The sequence below is a fragment of the Pangasianodon hypophthalmus genome, chromosome 8 (genome assembly GCF_027358585.1).
Source record: "Pangasianodon hypophthalmus isolate fPanHyp1 chromosome 8, fPanHyp1.pri, whole genome shotgun sequence".
Classification (NCBI taxonomy): domain Eukaryota; kingdom Metazoa; phylum Chordata; class Actinopteri; order Siluriformes; family Pangasiidae; genus Pangasianodon; species Pangasianodon hypophthalmus.
Window position 1 is genome coordinate 24132708 of NC_069717.1, and position 18480 is coordinate 24151187.

General features: G+C 39.0%; 2 protein-coding genes across 4 annotated transcripts in view; one reads left to right on the plus strand and one right to left on the minus strand.

The window, feature by feature from the left end:
• The window catches only part of agtpbp1 (ATP/GTP binding carboxypeptidase 1), a 30552-nt gene extending 23296 nt beyond the window's left edge, over window positions 1–7256 (minus strand). The window contains exons 1-3 of one of the 2 annotated variants that reach the window (XM_053235919.1): window positions 7171–7256; window positions 3337–3398; window positions 1079–1209 (exon numbers count right to left, since the gene is read on the minus strand). In XM_053235919.1, coding sequence (XP_053091894.1) covers window positions 1079–1209; window positions 3337–3368 — 163 coding nt within the window. In that variant the 5' untranslated portion in view covers window positions 3369–3398; window positions 7171–7256. Of the gene's footprint in view, window positions 1–1078; window positions 1210–3336; window positions 3399–6225; window positions 6461–7170 lie in introns of those variants that run through there. The other variant, XM_026925415.3, reaches the window with a different exon arrangement.
• naa35 (N-alpha-acetyltransferase 35, NatC auxiliary subunit) lies at window positions 6600–18451 on the plus strand. Of its 2 annotated transcripts, none has more exons than XM_026925418.3 (23): window positions 6600–6757; window positions 7917–8045; window positions 9797–9830; window positions 9956–10070; window positions 10167–10241; window positions 10338–10505; window positions 10604–10670; window positions 11338–11381; window positions 11491–11541; window positions 11626–11709; window positions 12446–12560; window positions 12669–12847; window positions 12950–13009; window positions 13113–13219; window positions 13345–13411; window positions 13844–13942; window positions 14067–14245; window positions 15052–15191; window positions 15470–15537; window positions 16759–16899; window positions 16979–17101; window positions 17865–17945; window positions 18073–18451. In XM_026925418.3, exons 2-23 carry the CDS (start codon window positions 7925–7927, stop codon window positions 18130–18132), a joined length of 2178 nt encoding a protein of 725 aa, XP_026781219.1. In that variant the 5' UTR covers window positions 6600–6757; window positions 7917–7924; the 3' UTR covers window positions 18133–18451. The 2 variants fall into 2 exon arrangements, with proteins under 2 accessions (XP_026781219.1, XP_034162697.1); XM_034306806.2 differs by lacking the exon at window positions 6600–6757 and adding an exon at window positions 8427–8524 and having other exon boundaries at window positions 7915–8045.
• The last annotated feature ends 29 nt before the right edge of the window (window positions 18452–18480 follow it).

The following is an 18480-nucleotide window of genomic DNA, read 5'->3' on the forward strand; positions in this document are numbered from 1 at the left end:
GAGGCATGTCAGAAAGTTCCCGGTGAGATTTCAGCAAAGAACCTACTGAGCAGGTTCAGCTTACTCACAAGATTATGTTCAGGGGTGGGATCATCTACCCATATACAGTAGCGTGAAAAAGTCTTAGGCACATGCAAAGAAATGCTGTTGAGCAAAGACACCTTCAAAAAATAATCAAATTAATGTTTCTAAACAAACAAACAAAAAAAAAATACTACGCAGATCAGTAACCAGTAAGAAATGAAACAAAGTCAATACTTGCTTTAAAAAAGCCTAGTAGTCTCAGGTACAATTAGTGCAGTTTTATAAGGAAATGAGCTGTAAGTGTTGCTGAGCATCTTGCAGAAGCAGCCACAGCTCTTCTGGAGACTTTGTCACACTTGCTTCTTAATTTTGCAGCAAAACCCAACAGCCTTCATTATGTTTTTTTGTCTGAAACATGGTGTCTTACGTAATCTGCTGCTTTCTTTACTGACATACAAACATTTTTCTGTAACATTTAATTGTGTGCTGGGAAACTAATGTTTGGAAATCTGAAATGTTCTTGTACTGACTCGACCATACAGAAGTCATAAAATAAAAATCCATAACAAAGTTTGTACTAAAAAAACAGGGTGTCTGTTTATTTTCTTAAATGTGATACTATTCCAGTACACATAATATCACATCCTCTAAAATGTGCTTAGAGATTTTTAAAATTTATTCAGAAGAAATGTACCAATAATATATCATGCTGAAATTCATGTAAAGACACTCCATTTGAGACCAGTAATAAATATATAAATATGACAATATTCATTAATTAATAGTATAGTCCCTTTAAAGTTGACAAAAAGAGTTTTTATTTGTTCACTCAGAGAACACTGAAAGAGACAGCAGCGAGACATTGAGACATTGCTTATCTCAAGGACTGAATTTTATATGGAAAAATAATCCGTAAGCAGATAAGTGCTTGGTAAGCTTATCATTCAAATGGAGTTCCATGGAGTAACTTTTGTGTTTTGTTCCTCACATGCATGTGTCTGGATCTGGTTATGAGAAGTGTGGAAAGTGTACAGGAGTGTGTGGACGCACTCACCTTGAGTCTGGATGAGGTGCAGGATTTTGCCGGTCACCTGTCTGATGGCCTCGCTGTCGGGGTGCAGAGTCTCTCCATTGAACCTCTCCAACTGCCCGAGTAACATCAGCACCCGGGAACTGCTGGGGATGCTGCACACACACACACACACACACACATTTAAAACTCATCCAAGGATTACAGTCAAGCTTTTTATGCTTTACTCTAGTTGCAGGTTTATGACTGGATTATGAATATTCATTTTAAAGTAATACTCAAGGAAAAGAATTCAACCTCACTCATATATATGACTGTGTAATTCCCACTAACAAGGAATTTGACACATTTCAACTACTACATCAAGAGGATTACTAAACAAAGGGTAGCCTAAGGGCCTCTCCTGCTGCAGTTGTTGAATTCAGTCAGTAAAACGTTTAAAATATGTGACCATTCATCCATCCATTTTCTGTACCATTTATCCTACACAGGATCGCAGGGAGCCTGGAGCCTATCCCAGGGGACACGGCGCACAAGGCAGGGGCCCATCACAGGGCACAATCACACACACACTCACTACAGACAATTTAGAAATGCCAATCAGCCTACAGCGCATGGGTTTGGACTGGGGGAGGAAACCTCTGAATCATGGGGAGAACATGCAAACTCCACGTGATAAAGCGCTCTCTAAAAAAAAACAGTTCCATCTCTGAAAGGATGAATTATACAAATTTATAGGTTCATTTACAAAAGAAATAGTTTTGATTGAAGATTTCCTGCAAAAATAGCTGTTGCACATAAACACTTACAGACTGCCCCAACAACTGCCCTTAAACCTTCGTTAGAGTATTTTCAAGTAACTGATTATAACGTTGTTTTCCTGTCAGATGTAGCCTAAATGTACATAAATGCAACACCAAAAAATATCATTTTATGAATTCCAAACGAACATTTCACTGTGTAAACCTGCAAATTGACTGCACTTCTCATGTGATATTTGTGAATTCACTGTGCACATTACATCGGATTTCGTGGATTTACAGATCACCATTTTACACGCAGAGTGTCACAGTTTCTAACTGCAAATAATAGACTTTTAATTTTGGCCCCGCCCCCTCAGCTATCTGGAACTGTCTGCTTAACTCCGCCCCCTCAGCACATTTCTATCACAATATCTCAGTCAAAACTCTCAAGCTGCAATTGTGCTTTGGTAGCATGATTTGTAAATGTGGGATATTCATTCATGAAAATCTAGTTAGTTCGGAAAAACGTGCGAATCCTACGAGACCTCCTGTGTTTGTGTAAATTTACGTGTAAGGAGACTCACCAATGTGAACATCGACTAATCGGCTTCAACTCGTACAACTGGCAACTTTTAATAATATACATTATTTTCTATTATTATTTTATGCACTTTTATATTATATTTAGTTTATTTATTTCAATTATGCGCACAAGTTTAAGGGAAATTTTCAAGTCATTTTATATTAATGATTTTGAAGAAATTAAAAACCAAAACAAATCCATGAATTAAAACAAATAAGACTCGCCATTCAATTAAGACAAAAGAAATGGCACCCTATAAGCTGAAGAAGAATTGCAGTACTGGAAGATTTAGCGCTTAGGTGGTGCTCTTTTACCATTTAGTCATCATTTTTTCCTTTTCAGGTCACTGTGTGTTTTGCCTTTTATGGAGTTTTGTGGGCGTCGCTAAATTTAAATCAACTGCTATGAAGGTGTTTGGTAATTAACAGCTTAACTAAGTAGCTTAGTTGAAAATTATAGCTGAACTAAGAAAGTTAGCATTACTGAAAGCTGGAGGGGAATTTTTAGTTTGGTTTGGCCTGCGAAAACACTTACACACACACACACACACACACACACACACACACATACCTTTACAAATGATTGATAAATGAGGTCCAATATGACTTGTGTTCTCAAAAACATTGTCAAAATAGTTTAGGATTCAAAGGTTCTACTAATGAAAGCTAGGTTACAAGAGGATTCACAAATCATAACGCTATAATTTAATTGTTGAATTTATGTACCATTAGTTTTGACAGGAATATAACTTTACAGGTTTCTATTCTTTTCTCAGTATGTAGTAATCTTACATGTTTGTTTGGTGAATCTCAAAAAACCCACTGAAGTATTCCTTTAAGATTAATGTTTAAGTCTGTGCCTGCATTGTTCCAAGGACACTGTGTTGGTGTGTGTGTGTGTGTGTGTGTGTGTGTGCGTGTTTGTGCGCGTGTTTGTGCATGTGTAAGATCACCAACCCTTTCTCCGTTGCCATTTTGGGTTTATTCATTGCTCGGCGCCCTCACGCAGGTCAAACAGACTGTGAAAGACAAAAGCAAAGCTGTTCACATATCACACACGTCCCTAAGCTATGAAAAGACAATGCAATGTTTACAGAAAGTATCACATGGCATCATTCATTACACTGGAGAAAACATTAATAGTAATTAAAAAAAAAAAAAATCACCACTACACCACTGTTTAACACATTTACACAAATCTGCACAACATTTCTAAGTTTCTAACATTTCTATAGTCAGTGACGGCTGTTTGTGATATTAAATAGGAGGACTAAAATCTAACGCCTATTGAAAGACCTTAACAATAAAACTGCTAGTGTTGAGCAATGCATTTTATCACAGGGTCTCATAGATGGCATGACAAGAATGATGTGGGGTAAACTATCACGCACGCGCACACACACACACACACACACACACACACACACACAAAGGCAGATAAGCAGCTGCATTCATGTTTTGTAATTCTGTAATGCCCTACTGGCTTCATGCTGCATTTCCTCCAAATATCAAACACAGTAAACAGAAAAGTTTTAACCCTTTCGTCCAAACCAGTAAACAGAAAACGTACAGTTCTGTCATCTGTCCTTTGTGTAGTTTTTTTTTTTTTGTTTACTTTTAAAGTTTACTTTTAAAGGCTTTTTTTTGGGTGGGGGAGACAGAGTCAATAATCCACCTCATTCACATTCATTACTAAATATTTTTAACTGAATTTACTTATCTAAAACTGTTAGAAGACGTTGTTTATGCATATGTTCATACGCCTGATCTGCGCTATGTAGTTTGCTAATGAATTCATTAGAAAAAAGATATCCTGTAAATAATCGTTATCTACCGTTAGCTAGAAATTGACTTGTTGCTTAGCCGATTATGTTAGCTATTAGTCTAACTACTAGTCTAATTAGCAAAGAATACAGGCTAACTTAAGTAAATATAGGCACATACTGTTAGCAAATTAGCTAAACTTACCTCAATGTGCTAAGAAGAGGCAAAGAGGACATTTTTACGAGTACTGAAACATTTTGTTGAGGTAGAGCAGGGGCGCTCATCCTCAAGTTCAACACTGCAGACTTGTTGCTTAGCCATATTCAAACACACACAGGTAGCTATAGCAGGGACATTCTAAAACGCTTAACGTGAAAAACGCTTAACGTGAAACTTTGTGTTGCATTCAGATTCTGGGCTCATCTGCTTGCCTGTATATAGTATGTTTTATTAATAAGATGTGTACTACATTTGGTCCTCCAAAATCACTGTCTCAGTCCATTAAGCCACATTAAGCGTTTTCTTTATAACATTTTTCTATGGAAGGAAAAAGCTTAACGTGAAACTTTGCACACTGCATTCAGATTCTGGGTTCATCTGCTTTCCTGTACATAGTATGTTTTATTAATTAGTTGTGTACTAAATTTGGGCTTTTAATATCACTGTCTTTTTCTTTTTAATGCTTAACATGAACATACTGTCTTTCCACTTGGATTACAGTGCTGTTGATAGCAGTAGATAGTGTTTATGACAAGAGAAATGTGAGAGAAAAATGGTTTTCCCTGGTCGTGGTTTCAGTACATTAAGCCACGGTAAGCGTTTTAGAACGTCCTCTATAGCGCTAACTACATTGTGTAGCATGAGAAGGTCACTGCAGATAAAGAAATGACACGATTATTGATAGTTTTTTCTTGTAAAGAGATTTGTAACGAGTACTTTGAAGGCCTAAATTGAAAATTAAGCCATAACAACTAATGTTTTCTTAGTATTCAATTTCATTAATACTCAAAACAGCAAAATAATACTTAAGTATAGTAACAGGGTACAATTTCTACGGAGCCCTATATATGACTTGCGGGTAAAAAAAAATATATTGTGGCCACAAATTAAGAACTCGTTCCCACAACTTATTAATATGTGAGCACATTTTATTAATTTGTTCCGTCGTTTTAGTTAAATCATGGCTATGTTTTATTCATTTGTTCCCTCATTTTAGGTAAATGCATTCAATGGAACGAATTAATAAAACGTGGCCATGATTTACCTAAAACGAGGGAATGAATTAATAAAACATGGTCACGCTATATTGTTTTTTTTTTTTTCTCATATGTTCGGCTTCGTAATTTCTCAAGTATTTGCTAACCTTGATAAAAATATCAGCTCAAATGGAGAGCGAATCTAGGGGGCGTGTCACTCTGTGTAATCACGTGACTCGACTGTCACTGATTGGCTGCATGAATGTACAGTCTGGGCTAGAAAGAAATCAGCCCCAGCCTTGATTCTTGCTTCTTCGTATGATTCTGTGTATTTTTCATATGATTATTGGTGGCAGTTGGTTCCACAGGAATAAATGTTAACAGCAAATAATCCACAACATGAAACCTTATACTGTTGTTGCTGTTTTTTTTTTTTTTTTTAATCTTTGAAAGACAGGAGTAGCTTAGCCAGCACATTTATACCATTATAATGGACGATACAGAATATCTAACCTTGTTTATCATTATTTAAACTACAGTTAATGTTTTATCCCCATGCACTGTCATTATGCAGCTAGCTAGAACAGCACTGAGGTCAGATTTTAAAAAAATACACTGTAATCACACTGTTCAGTAAAAGAAATTAAACCAATCTGCCACCTGACAACTGTCCTGTTCATACTGATCATCAGTTAGGCGTTATTTTATAAAATATAACAGCTAAGAAAGCTAATCTAATACAATACAGGATGATGTCACTTGCACCTGCCCTAGCGACTGGCTAAACGGCTAAGCACATAAAACACCACTAACACAGCAGCTGTCAAACTCTGCACAATAAACAACATGATTACAGAAAAGATCAAAATAAAACATATTTACCAACCTGCAATGTGTGTAAAAACTGCTCCATCAGAGCAGAAAACATCTCCTTTCTCAGTACTCCCCTAACCTGCTTAGTTGCAACGGTTTTATTTACTAGCAATCCATATTGATAGCCTGCCAGCTAGAGGCGACAGCCGTTGCGCAGATCTAAAGCCCATAAACACTAAGAACTACTCCAAAAAAATAGATTAAAGATCTACGGATAGCCACACACTTCCGTGTCATGTCTACGAACGATAAAATGTGTTGGCGGCTTTTGGGAAGTGTAGTAGATTCCGGGTTTTCTTTGCTTCCAAAAAAAGCGTAGCGTGAAAATTTATTACATGACACCACAGCAGGTGGTACTCATAAACACTACGGTGTTTATAAATACACACTCATTTTTTGAACACAGCGAAATGGGTGTTGCTGGTAATATTTTGAATAAGGTACAACTACGAATCCCAGAATGCAGTTCGGCAATGACAACATTCTCAAGCGCCGTGTGAAAGCGTTGATGAGTGGTCGCGACGGAGAGCAACAAAATTAGCAAGGTATATCATTTATTTACGCGGATAATAATGTTCATGTCAAGTAGAAAGTATTATTGTTTATATTTTTCTATCTGAGTATTAAGGATGTATTTGTAATTAATGGCGTTTGGTTGTTAGTCGTGTTAGCTCTCGTGCTAGCTTTAGCTCGAGCTAACGTTACTGAATGTCAGCTGCTCTGTAATAAAAATGAAAGGCGTTTCATTTCCTAAGGTTGCATTATCCATGGGGGTTCAGTCGTTTGTTTAAGTGAGGCTGCTGTTGTTGTGTTGTATGGATAGTAAATGAAAAGTAATATTTTAAGGAGAAATGATCTTACATGGGCTCTATCATTGCTTCAGACCATCATCAACATTATTATCATCATCATCATCATCATGTAGCTCTATATGTATTGTTTCTCTCATTTCTCTTACCTTCTGTAGTAAATCGGAGTTGGGTCACTATGATTTTAATTCTTCCTCATCTTAAGTAAAGCAGATCTAGTACAGCAGGTGCATAGATCCAAGATCCATGATTCACTGTTCATCAGTCATGCCCAGGGTTGTGTGTACCTAAAACTATTACTCAGGGTTTTTTCTTTTTCAGGGCATTTGCAAGTCTTGTTGTCAATTTCCTTTCTGGGACAATCAGACCACACATTGAACTTTCCAGTGTGACCAAATTTGGATGATTTCAGCTTTAGACCTGAGCTATTTAAAGACACTTTGCCTTGTTGCTGTACACTATTCAGATGACTTTGTGTAGAGGTTCGAGTGCAGAACCAGAGACCCAACGCTGGTTCTGTGTCAGTCCTAGATCAGATAAGGCAGATCAATAAAGATATATCTTAGGGGAAATTCAAGTTGAGACAGCAGCACACGTTGGAGGAGTAACATCAAGGAAAAGAAAAGAGTTTCCATAAATACCTATACAATAGAAATAATAGAAACAATAAAATAGATCTGTGTGTATGTACATATGCTACAGTTCTATTTCTATATGTACATGTGCAATATCCTTGGTTTGTGTGTTTGTGATCAGAGTCCACACCCTTCTCACAGCAAAATCCACCCTGAATGATGACCCTGAAAGCCGTATTCTCATGTATGGTGCTATGCAGTATCATATGCAGCTCTTGTCTCCTTTGGTTAATGTGAAGTTGTGTGTATTGTGTTTGCAGCTGTCTCCATGGTGATGAAGTCGTCGTGTGAGGAGGATGAAGGAGCCTGGGGTCTCGGGATCCCGGAGAAGATGAGGAACAACACCGACTGGGTGGACATCACTCAAGACTTCAAAGCATCCTGTAAAGGTGTGTGTGTGTGTGTGTGTGTGTGTTTGTTGGTGTTGAGTAAATAATCCAAAAAGAGGTTCAGGCTGACATTCTGTATGTCCAGAGTCCAGAGCAGTTTGCCAGTTCACACTTACATGTATTGGAAAATTGATCTCCTTGTTCTGTGTCTCGTATGAAAGCCGAACCGAGTTTTAGCAGTGTGTTGATCTTGGATGCAGCTGAAGTGGGTGTGATATGACTGACTCCCCGGGGACACACATTTCTCCCGGAATAGCTCTTTTTTCCACTGAGCGCTGAGAAACATTCAAATAGAAGATATATTACATAATGGAAAGTATACTTGTAAGAGCATGTAGCAGTTTGTAAACCGTGATTGCGTCCTGTGCACATTTTTTATAGAGGTGTCCAATCTTCTCCACAAACGGCCAGCGGATCCATCCATCCTTATCTTTCTGCATGATCTGAATGAGCTGGTTGAATACAGCCGCCCCCAAAAAGTATTTGGACACTTTAATGTTCTTTAAGTTACTTAACAAAATTTATAATAACATATTTGATTCAAAGAAAAACACACTTAGAACCTATCCCTTTATACTACACTATACACCACACTATACCATCTACACTACACTATCCTATGCTATAGTGCACTACACCACACTATAATATTCAAATTCACATCAAATTTTATTTGTCACATGCATAACCATACACAGTACAACTTGCAGTGAAATGCTTTATACAACTGTTCCGACATAAAATAAGAAAATATAGAAAAATATTAAATGTAAAGAAAAAATTAAATGTAAAGAAAAATATAAAGGAAAAATATGAAGGGATTTAAAAAAAAAATATATATATATATATATATATGGTGTATATTCTGTACTACACAATATGACAATATACTATGCACTACTACACAGTGCTATATTACATTATTCTACACTATGCTATACTACACTGTACTATATTACAATATGCTTATCCTATTAATACTATACAATACTATTCTATACTACACAATACAACACTATACTATATATTGTGTTAAACCATATTATACTACATTATGCTGTGCTTTACTACACTACATTTTACTGCACAATAATACTATGTACTACACTATACCATACTACTCCTAACTATGCATTACTACACTATACTGTTCTATGCGTTATTACACTACACTACACTATACTGCGCTATAACACTATATACTGCTCCAAAGTATGCATTACTACACTAAACTCTTCTGTTATACTACACTATACTGTATAGCACTATGTTGTACTATAGTTCTCCATTCCACACTATGCTGTACAATACTATACAGTGCTATACACCACTATACTGTACTACAGTACTCTATACTACACTGTACTCTACTAATCTAAAATATGCTATGCAATACTGAACTATGCTAAGCTATACTAAACACTACTAGTCATATGTACTACACTCTGCTATACAATGCTGAACTGTACTATGCTATATTACATTATACTATACTGTACTATACTATACACCACTGTATATATTATCATAATATACAGCTCTATACTACACTATACCATAGTACACTACATCTTCAGGGCAGAAATGTTTAGGATAAAGGAATCATAGGATAAAGGTGATCAGTCAGAAGAACTCTGCAGTGATTTGCAGTGACTCGTCCCTCCATAAGTAATGAGTATTAGAAAGAAAGTATTAACTAGTACCACTGTTGACACTTTATATAAATCCTTTTTCTCTCTCCACTCGTGCAGAACTTAAACTCGGCGAATTGCTTCATGACAAATTGTGAGTATCAGAAATGCTTCTCAGTAACATCTTATCCCACTGAGGTTAAACAGTTTCACTAGGTAACACTCTGTCGTATGTGAAATAGGCTTTCAGAGGCATTTGAACGCTCATTGTATTCGCAGGTTCGGTCTTTTCGAGGCGATGTCTGCCATTGAGATGATGGACCCGAAGATGGATGCTGGCATGATCGGGAACCAAGTGAACCGGAAAGTTCTTAACTTCGAGCAGGCTGTGAAGGTCCAGCATTAATATTCTTTCCTAAATACAGCTGCAATTTCTCTGAGACTGCTGCTCTTTCATTCATTACGCCTGGAATTGTTTCTCTGTGGGTAGGATGAGGCGATTAGAGTGAAGGATCTGACTTTGCCTGAGCTCATCGGCATCGTTGACACTTGCTTCTGCTGCTTGGTTCGTAAGCTTCATCATGTAGCACTCATTAACACATTATGGGATTTGTATATAGATTTACTTGATCATTACAGTCAAATATCTGTCTCTCATTAGATAACATGGCTGGAAGGTCACTCTCTGGCACAGACGGTTTTCACGTGTCTGTATGTCCACAACCCTGAGCTCATCCAGGATCCTGCCCTCAAAGCCTTCGCTCTTGGCATCCTCAAAGTGTGTGATATCGCCCGTGAGAAAGTCAACAAGGCTGCTGTGTTCGAGGAGGTGATGTGGTGACATCATTCACCCGTTCTGCTTTCTGGACAGTGTTCATTTGACTCCATGTGTGCATGTGTTTTAACAGCTGTGTTTATGTGCCACAGGAGGATTTCCAGGCCATGACGTACGGCTTCAAAATGGCCAACAACGTGACAGATCTGAGAGTGACAGGTATCACACACACTCCGAATGTATGACACTCTAGCCCTCAAATATAGGACACACCACCCCAACAAATGTAAGACATTTCAGCTCGGAAGTAGGGCAGTTCACCTTCCAGCATAATGCATTTCACTGCAAATATGAGCCTCAAATATGACATTTCAGCCCTGAGCGCAGGGCACTCTACCCCCAGTGTAGGACGCTATACTCTTAAACATAGGTAGGCACCTCACTCTCTGAAGCCCCTGAATGCAGGGTGACTAGGTCATAAGTAACTTCACATCCTGGCTGTAGGGCACTTCACACCCGCACTGTAGGGCACTTCATCCCCCAAACATAGGGAACCTCAATGCCTTAATGTAGCATACTTTAGGCTCTGAATGTAGGACACTTCTGCATCTGAAGATCAGAGATTAGGGCCTAAAGTGTGGGACACACCCTCCCCTCAAATGTAAAAAATTTAACTCCTAGGACACCGTTCTCCCTCCACCAAGTAAGACAGTTTTACCCTTTAAAATTAGGACATTAAAATTAATATTTTCCTTTGCCAATACAGGACCCTTTAATAAGACATAGAGTCACTTTGGACATAGTAAACCTGACCATGCAAATAGGGGACATTTCAGATCTGAACCTAGTACACATTACCTACCATGTTTGTGTTTGTTCACTGCAGGAATGCTGAAGGATGTAGAGGATGAACTGCAGAGGAAAGTGAAGGTGCGATATAAAGCCCAACTGACAGGATGAATAGAAACAATACACAGCTTCTTGCATTAGTGATGAACTAACAGGTTTCTCACATTTCCTCTCCCTCTCGGTTTCTCAGAGCACACGGAGTCGACAGGGTGAGCAGCGGGACCCTGAGGTGGAGCTCGATGTAAGACTGACAGTCAGATAATCCAGTTACCAGCAGTTGTACTAGTGCTACTGTTACCTATTGAACACATGTGTCTCTGTGCAGCATCAGCAGTGCCTGGCCTTGTTCAGCAGGATCAAATTCACTCGCCTCCTACTGACAGCTCTCATCTCCTTCACCAAGAAAGAGGTCTGAAATGCACCATATGTATTTTCTGTATAATTAGGACAGGATGAGATTTCCAGACATGTGCTTGTTTACTAATGTTGCCAGAGGACATCTATAGTAATTACTATCAGTTCACACAGGATAAATGATTCTGTATAAATCACACAATGGTCATCGCAGTGTGCGCATGGTTGTCACACTAAAAATTCCATACTTCCCACGTGAACACCTCATTTTATTACAAACTGATGGTTTTTACCTGTATTATAACCGCTTATTGTAGCTTACTTCAAGTTGCGCCTCATAGTTAGTAGGTCACATGACCATATCATGTATGTAGACTATGTCTGTGCTAGAAACCCAGCAACGTCTCTAAAACCCCTGGAACTGTCCCTTCTGACAAGTTCTTTAAAAGCGTCATCTATATTTTATTGCTCTGAGTTTTAAACTCGGACTTGGTTTGGGTTCAGTGGTGGAGATGATAGAAAAGTGTGGTTCCTGAAGTGTGTTTTACCATATATTGGAATATTATCTATATTAGAGGTTTTTTTTTAAGGTATGTAGATGCAGATCGTTTTAAAAATAAATCACTGACATGACCGATTCAGACCGATTCAAAATCCAAGATATACTCTGGTAATAATTATATTGCCCCACCTCTCTATGCAAAGCTAATCCCCTCCGAATAGGGCTTTAAATAAAAACATCTGAGTAATAGGATGGATGGATGGATGGATTAATGAAGTTCCTATTTCAGACGAGTGCGGTGAGTGAAGCGCAGAAGCTGATGAGTCAGGCTGCAGACCTCCTTCCTGCGATACACTCCACCATTCAGTACGGCATTCAGTCACAGAACGACACCACGAAAGGAGGTATCTTACATACTCTTACTCATGCAACAGCATCCACAGCACACGCATTCGAGTCACAAGCCGCAGCATGTTCCTCTCTCTTTATCTCTCTCTCTCTCTCTCGCCCAGATCACCCGATCATGATGGGCTTTGAACCATTGGTAAACCAGCGCCTGCTCCCGCCCACTTTTCCCCGCTACGCCAAGATCATCAAGCGTGAGGAGATGGTCAATTACTTCACCAAACTCATCGAGCGCATCAAGACCGTGTGTGATGTCATCAATACCAGCAACCTGCACAGCATCCTGGTACTGAAGCTATTCAGAAACACATGGACTTTTAATGGATCATTATGAGCTGCTTTTAAGATTTATTTGTATGTGTGGTGTTTTTTTTTTTTTTTTCCCCAGGACTTCTTCTGTGAGTTTAGCGAGCAATCCCCTTGTGTACTCTCCAGATCTTTATTACAGGTATGCAGTAAAACTCATGCAAGTGACACTAGAACTTGATCCACATTGAACAAATATGAGCTGTTTGTAATAATTGAGTTGTTGTTTTGATTTTATTTGGTAGACTACATTTCTGATCGACAATAAGAAAGTGTTTGGGACTCACCTGATGCAGGACATGATCAAAGATGCTCTCCGCTATTTTGTCAGCCCCCCTGTTCTGTCCTCAAAGTGAGTGTGTATATTATTAAAGCAATACTCGGCAAAAAAATATATATATATATCAGATCAACATTAGTTTTCCCTTACTCAGAATACTGTTGATGTGTGTTGTTAACTGATGTTTATGCTCTCAGGTGCAGTCTGTACAATAACCACCAGGCCAAAGACTACATCGACTCCTTCGTCACACACTGCTCTCGGGTACGGTTATTCATGTTATAATGTGTTATAACTCCACCAGTACAGGTTATAACCTGTAATAAAGGCATGACTGCTATAACATAAGGCGGCACGGTGGTGCAGAGGGTAGCGCTGCTACCTCACAGCTCCAGGGTTCCCAGTTCCATCTTGAGATCAGGTTACTGTCCGAGTTCATGTTCTCCTTGTATCCATTTGGGTTTCTTCTGGGTTCTTCGGTTTCCTCCCACCTCCCATAAACATGCTGGAAGGCAGATTGGTTACACTCTAAAACTCCTAGGTGTGAATGTGTCCTTTATCCAGGGTATATTCCCGCCTCGTGACCAGTGTGCCCAGGATAGGACCACTGCGTCCCTGACCAGGATAAAGTGAAACTGAAGATGAATGAATGAATGGACAAATGAAATAGTTAATATGGTAAATTGTGCTTCACAGCCATTCTGCAGTCTGATCCAGATTCACGGCCACAACAGAGCGCGCCAGAGAGACAAGCTGGGACACATCTTGGAGGAGTTCGCCACCCTGCAGGACGAGGTGTGTGTGTGTGTGTGTGTGTGCGTGTGTGTGTGTGTGTGGTAGGTAATATGCTAGAAATTTAGGAGCAGAGCTGCTGTATTTGTTATATTAGCTTCATTTGAGTGTTTTGTATCATGTGAAGGCTGAGAAGGTGGATGCAGCTCTGCACGGGCTCCTGATGAAGCTCGAGCCTCAGAGGCAGCACCTGGCGTGTCTGGGCACCTGGGTTCTCTACCACAATCTGCGCATCATGATCCACTACCTGCTCAGCGGCTTTGAGCTCGAGCTCTATAGCATGCACGAATACTACTACATCTACTGGTAGGTCATATTAAAGAGTGTAAATGTTAAAATGTCTGATAAAAAAAAAAAATTTGTGGTAGTATAAATTATGGTAGTGCATTGTTTATGATGCTATAATATGAAAACCTGGGCATGACTGTCTATTGGCTGGTCTAAAAAAGTTGTAAAATTATATATTTATTACTTATATACAGTACATATTACAATATATAAAACTAAACCAAGTGTCTGCCAACTCAATAGTCCGTGATATTCTGTAACATTAGAATAAGAATGTTCAAACTTTATGCTTTATAGTAATATGCCACTTTTTCATTTCCGATACCGAAACCTTGAGTATCAATTCCAATCCAATTTTTTTTTAAACTACTAAGCTTTAAAACGAGCCGTTTTTAATTGAAACACTTTACTTAAATTGGCCATGTAAAATAATCATGTTCAAACACTCCATCAGCCTACAAGTAGTAATACACAACCATCAACATGACACAAAATCTTAGCTTTTTTATTTTAATAAAAGAATGAAAGATTCTAGTATAATATTGGAATTGTTGTTATAGTAACGTTGGTGGCTATTATTATTATTATTGCCTGGCGTACTTTATGTTGCTTTACGTTCTGTTGTGCTACAAACAGGATTTGTTACACAATCGGATAGGATTCATTCTTTTTTCCCTCCGATATCTGATACAGCATTTTCTATGATTTTTACAGAGATTAAATATCGGATCTTTGCCATCTCTAATACTCCCTCCCTCCCTCCCTCCCTCCCTCCCTCCCTCACTCACTCACTCACTCACTCACTCACTCACTCTTGTGTGCAGGTACCTGTCGGAGTTCCTGTACGCGTGGCTGATGTCCACTCTGAGCCGAGCCGACAGCTCTCAGATGGCCGAGGAGCGCATCCTGGAGGAGCAGCAGCAGAAAGGACGCAGCAGCAAGAAGAGCAAGAAGAAGAAGAAAGGTACACTTCACCTTCACTGCAGGATGTTTAAAAGGAACAGTCTGTGTATGGAGCATACAGTATGTATATAATGAGAATAACTATAACTGCACTGGACTGTGTGAAGACAATGTGCAACCTACATAGTGAACATAAAATAATCTGAGACGTAGTGACACGTGCAGTGAAATTTTGAATTACGAGCGTTGTGAATGTCCTTCACATAGTGCTTCTCCATGCTAAGGAAGATGTTTAAATGATGCACAATTATGGTTACTTTTGTGTTGTTCTCTGCTTAGCTCGTCCTCTGGGGAAAGAGATCACCATGAGCCAAGCGTACCAGAACATGTGTGCAGGCATGTATAAGGTGAATTACTCAAGAGTGACACACACACACACACACACACATACACATACATGTATACAAAACACATACACGCAATTAAAGGAATAGTTCAGCACAAAAAAAAATGTGTGTGGTCTGCGTCAGATGTCACAGTGGCTGAAATCTGTTAAAAAAAAAAAAAAAGATGACAAAACAAGATTTCACAAACATGCCATAGAAATGTGTTCCACCAGAAGATCATGTTGTGTAAGAAACTAGTTTATTAAACACAGCGATAACAACAGTCAGTCTGTCTAGACATGTCTAAAACCTGTGTGATTTCCTCACGCAGTAAAAGTCATGCTTTGATCGAGTTGTTGGATAGCTATGTGCTGGAGTGAAACAGTTAGTAATGAGACCAAGAGGCTCCTGCACCGTCGCATCATCATCAAAACAGAGAAGAGCACACTCTAGACTAGAGAGGCTGAGGTGGATGATGCTGATGAGCAAAGTGATGACACAGTTCCCAGTGCAAACTTATAAACCTTTCATAAAGTGTTTAACATGCACAATATTATATATGACTTTTGGGGGTCACCTGACTTCAAAATGCTAGACTTCAAAATGCTTCTGACAGAGACACACCCAAAAGAGAAGTATTTCAGAACTATATGTAATAGGAAATGTCAGAATTTCACTGTGTGAAGTGTTTTTTTCTGGGCACCACAAATTTAAGTTCCTCTTACTCAGTGTGTTCAGTGAGCCATGTTTGGAGTCTGAAGTTCGATACTTTAGATTTGCTGTGAAGCTGTGAAGTCAGTGTAGCTCACAAGATCACCCAAAATCTTATTTTGTAAATTCAGTCTCAAATCTTAATATCCAATGACATGACAGAGAGAGACATTTAAGTTCAAAGTGGAACAATATAATCCACTACTAGCTTTCTGATACATTCCACTGTGATGAGAGTCTGTGTGATGAGAGTCTGTGTGATGAGAGTCTGTGTGATGAGAGTCTCTGTGATGAGAGTCTCTGTGATGAGAGTCTGTGTGATGAGAGTCTGTGTGGAAGTGGAATGGTACATAATTAATACTTAATTAAAGTAAGACATACTGTAAGATTAAAGTAAGACATACTGTGTCCAAAACCATGCCAGAACCAAACTTCAGACACCAGGTGGCATGTCTTGTCTGATTGACTTCATGTTGGTTTAAGTGGAAAAGTGTAACTGCTTCTCAACACAATTGTGAACTTTCTGTCTAGACGATGATAGCATTAGACATGGACGGAAAGGTACGGAAGCCCCAGTTCGAGCTGGACAGCGAGCAGGTGCGCTACGAGCATCGTTTCGCTCCCTTCAACAGCGTGGTCACGCCTCCTCCAGTGCACTACATCCAGTTCAAGGTGTGAATTCCTTGTCGGACTGATACTTAACTGCTGGTTAAAAAGGTGTCGTTATGCTCTAAACGTGTTTGGTGTGCAGGAAATGTCCGATCTGAAGAAGTACAGTCCTCCTCCACGCTCGGCTGACTTGTACATGGCGGCCAGCAAACACTTCCAACAGGCCAAACTCATCCTGGAAAACGTCACCAGCCCTGACGCTGAGGTAAGATCACCAAGTTCTGATTTTATAGAAACAGCTGACACAGAAATGCTACCACATGGCTAACAGTGAGGATGCTGCTGACAAGGTCTGATGATCTAATTTAGATGCTTACTGCCATATTATTATTATTATTATTATTATTATTATTAAATTTAGTGAAGTGTTGCATGAATTTCAGAGGCCTGAGAGATCGAGTCAGCATGAATGTAGTGTAGACCTCAGGAGCAGAAATTAACTCAAAGGCTTTGAGATCTGAGACCACTTTCCTTTATTTATAATCTAAACAGAATCTACAGAACACTTTCCATTTTTAGAAATATTTATGATTCATTGCAGTTGGAGTTTATGTAGCTAATTAGTGTCGACAACTAGACTACCATACATTTACATGTTACAAAAGGAAGACAAGGAAAATGACAAAGAGATAATATACATCAACAAATATAAAGTATAAAACACAATTTGAAAACAAACACACAGAAGAAGGGGAAAAATACAACAAGAGTAAACAATACAATGAGGAGTGTGTTGTGATCCCCGCTATACACTGTGCTGCAAGTGGCCACTTGTGTGCTGCAGATAATACACTTCCATGTGTTAAGGGGATGTCAATGAGTGCATTTCGCAAGCAGTATTATAACACAGCGATTAAGTAAATATGCATACACTATACTCCAACAGCCACTGTTTGTCATGAGGTTTAACTGAAGGCTCCATTTTAATACATGGAATTCATCCATTAACCAGCATTCTGCTTGTTCAGGTGAATCGGATCCTCAAAGTGGCCAAACCCAACATCGTCGTGATGAAGCTGCTAGCCGGAGGACACAAGAAGGACACCAAGGTAGAGCAACGTCGCTGAGTCAGCCTTCGTTTTTTTTCATCAAATAAAAATACATCAAAAATATTAACACAATGCAGATAACATTACATCAAGCTCTAATCCTATCCTCATATCTTCTTTCCTTTAGGCCCTTCCTGAATTCGACTTCTCCGCACACAAGTACTTCCCTATAGTCAAAATTATCTGATGACATCTCAAGAGCTCGTGTCTCCTCCATCAGCTCTGCTGCTGTCACATGACTGGGTCATTTCATTGCAGTAACGTCAAGTCGCCTCACTGCTCAGTCCAAACATCACAGTGTGACCAAGACTGTAAAGTCCTGTGGTGAAACAATCTCTAATTCTGTTTCAGAGAGAACTACTTCACAGATCAAGGTTTCTGTAACTCGTGAAAAAAGCGAGTTTGTATTCACGTCATTGTGTGTGTGAGTGAAGTTCTTTCCAGCAACTTGCATGTGTGTAAATCTGACTTGGTTTGTTACTTTTGAATTAAAACATCATGCCAAACTTATTTTCCTTATAGTTCTTCTTTTAAA

What these genes read in the sequence shown, in the direction of transcription:
- naa35 (XM_026925418.3), top strand. Translation starts at nt 7,925, where the DNA reads ATGGTGATGAAGTCGTCGTGTGAGGAGGATGAAGGAGCCTGGGGTCTC. An exon ending in GACAGATCTGAGAGTGACAG is followed by an intron (nt 10,671 to 11,337) that starts GTATCACACACA and finishes TGTTCACTGCAG; the next exon opens with GAATGCTGAAGGATGTAGAG. An exon ending in ACCCTGAGGTGGAGCTCGAT is followed by an intron (nt 11,542 to 11,625) that starts GTAAGACTGACA and finishes GTCTCTGTGCAG; the next exon opens with CATCAGCAGTGCCTGGCCTT.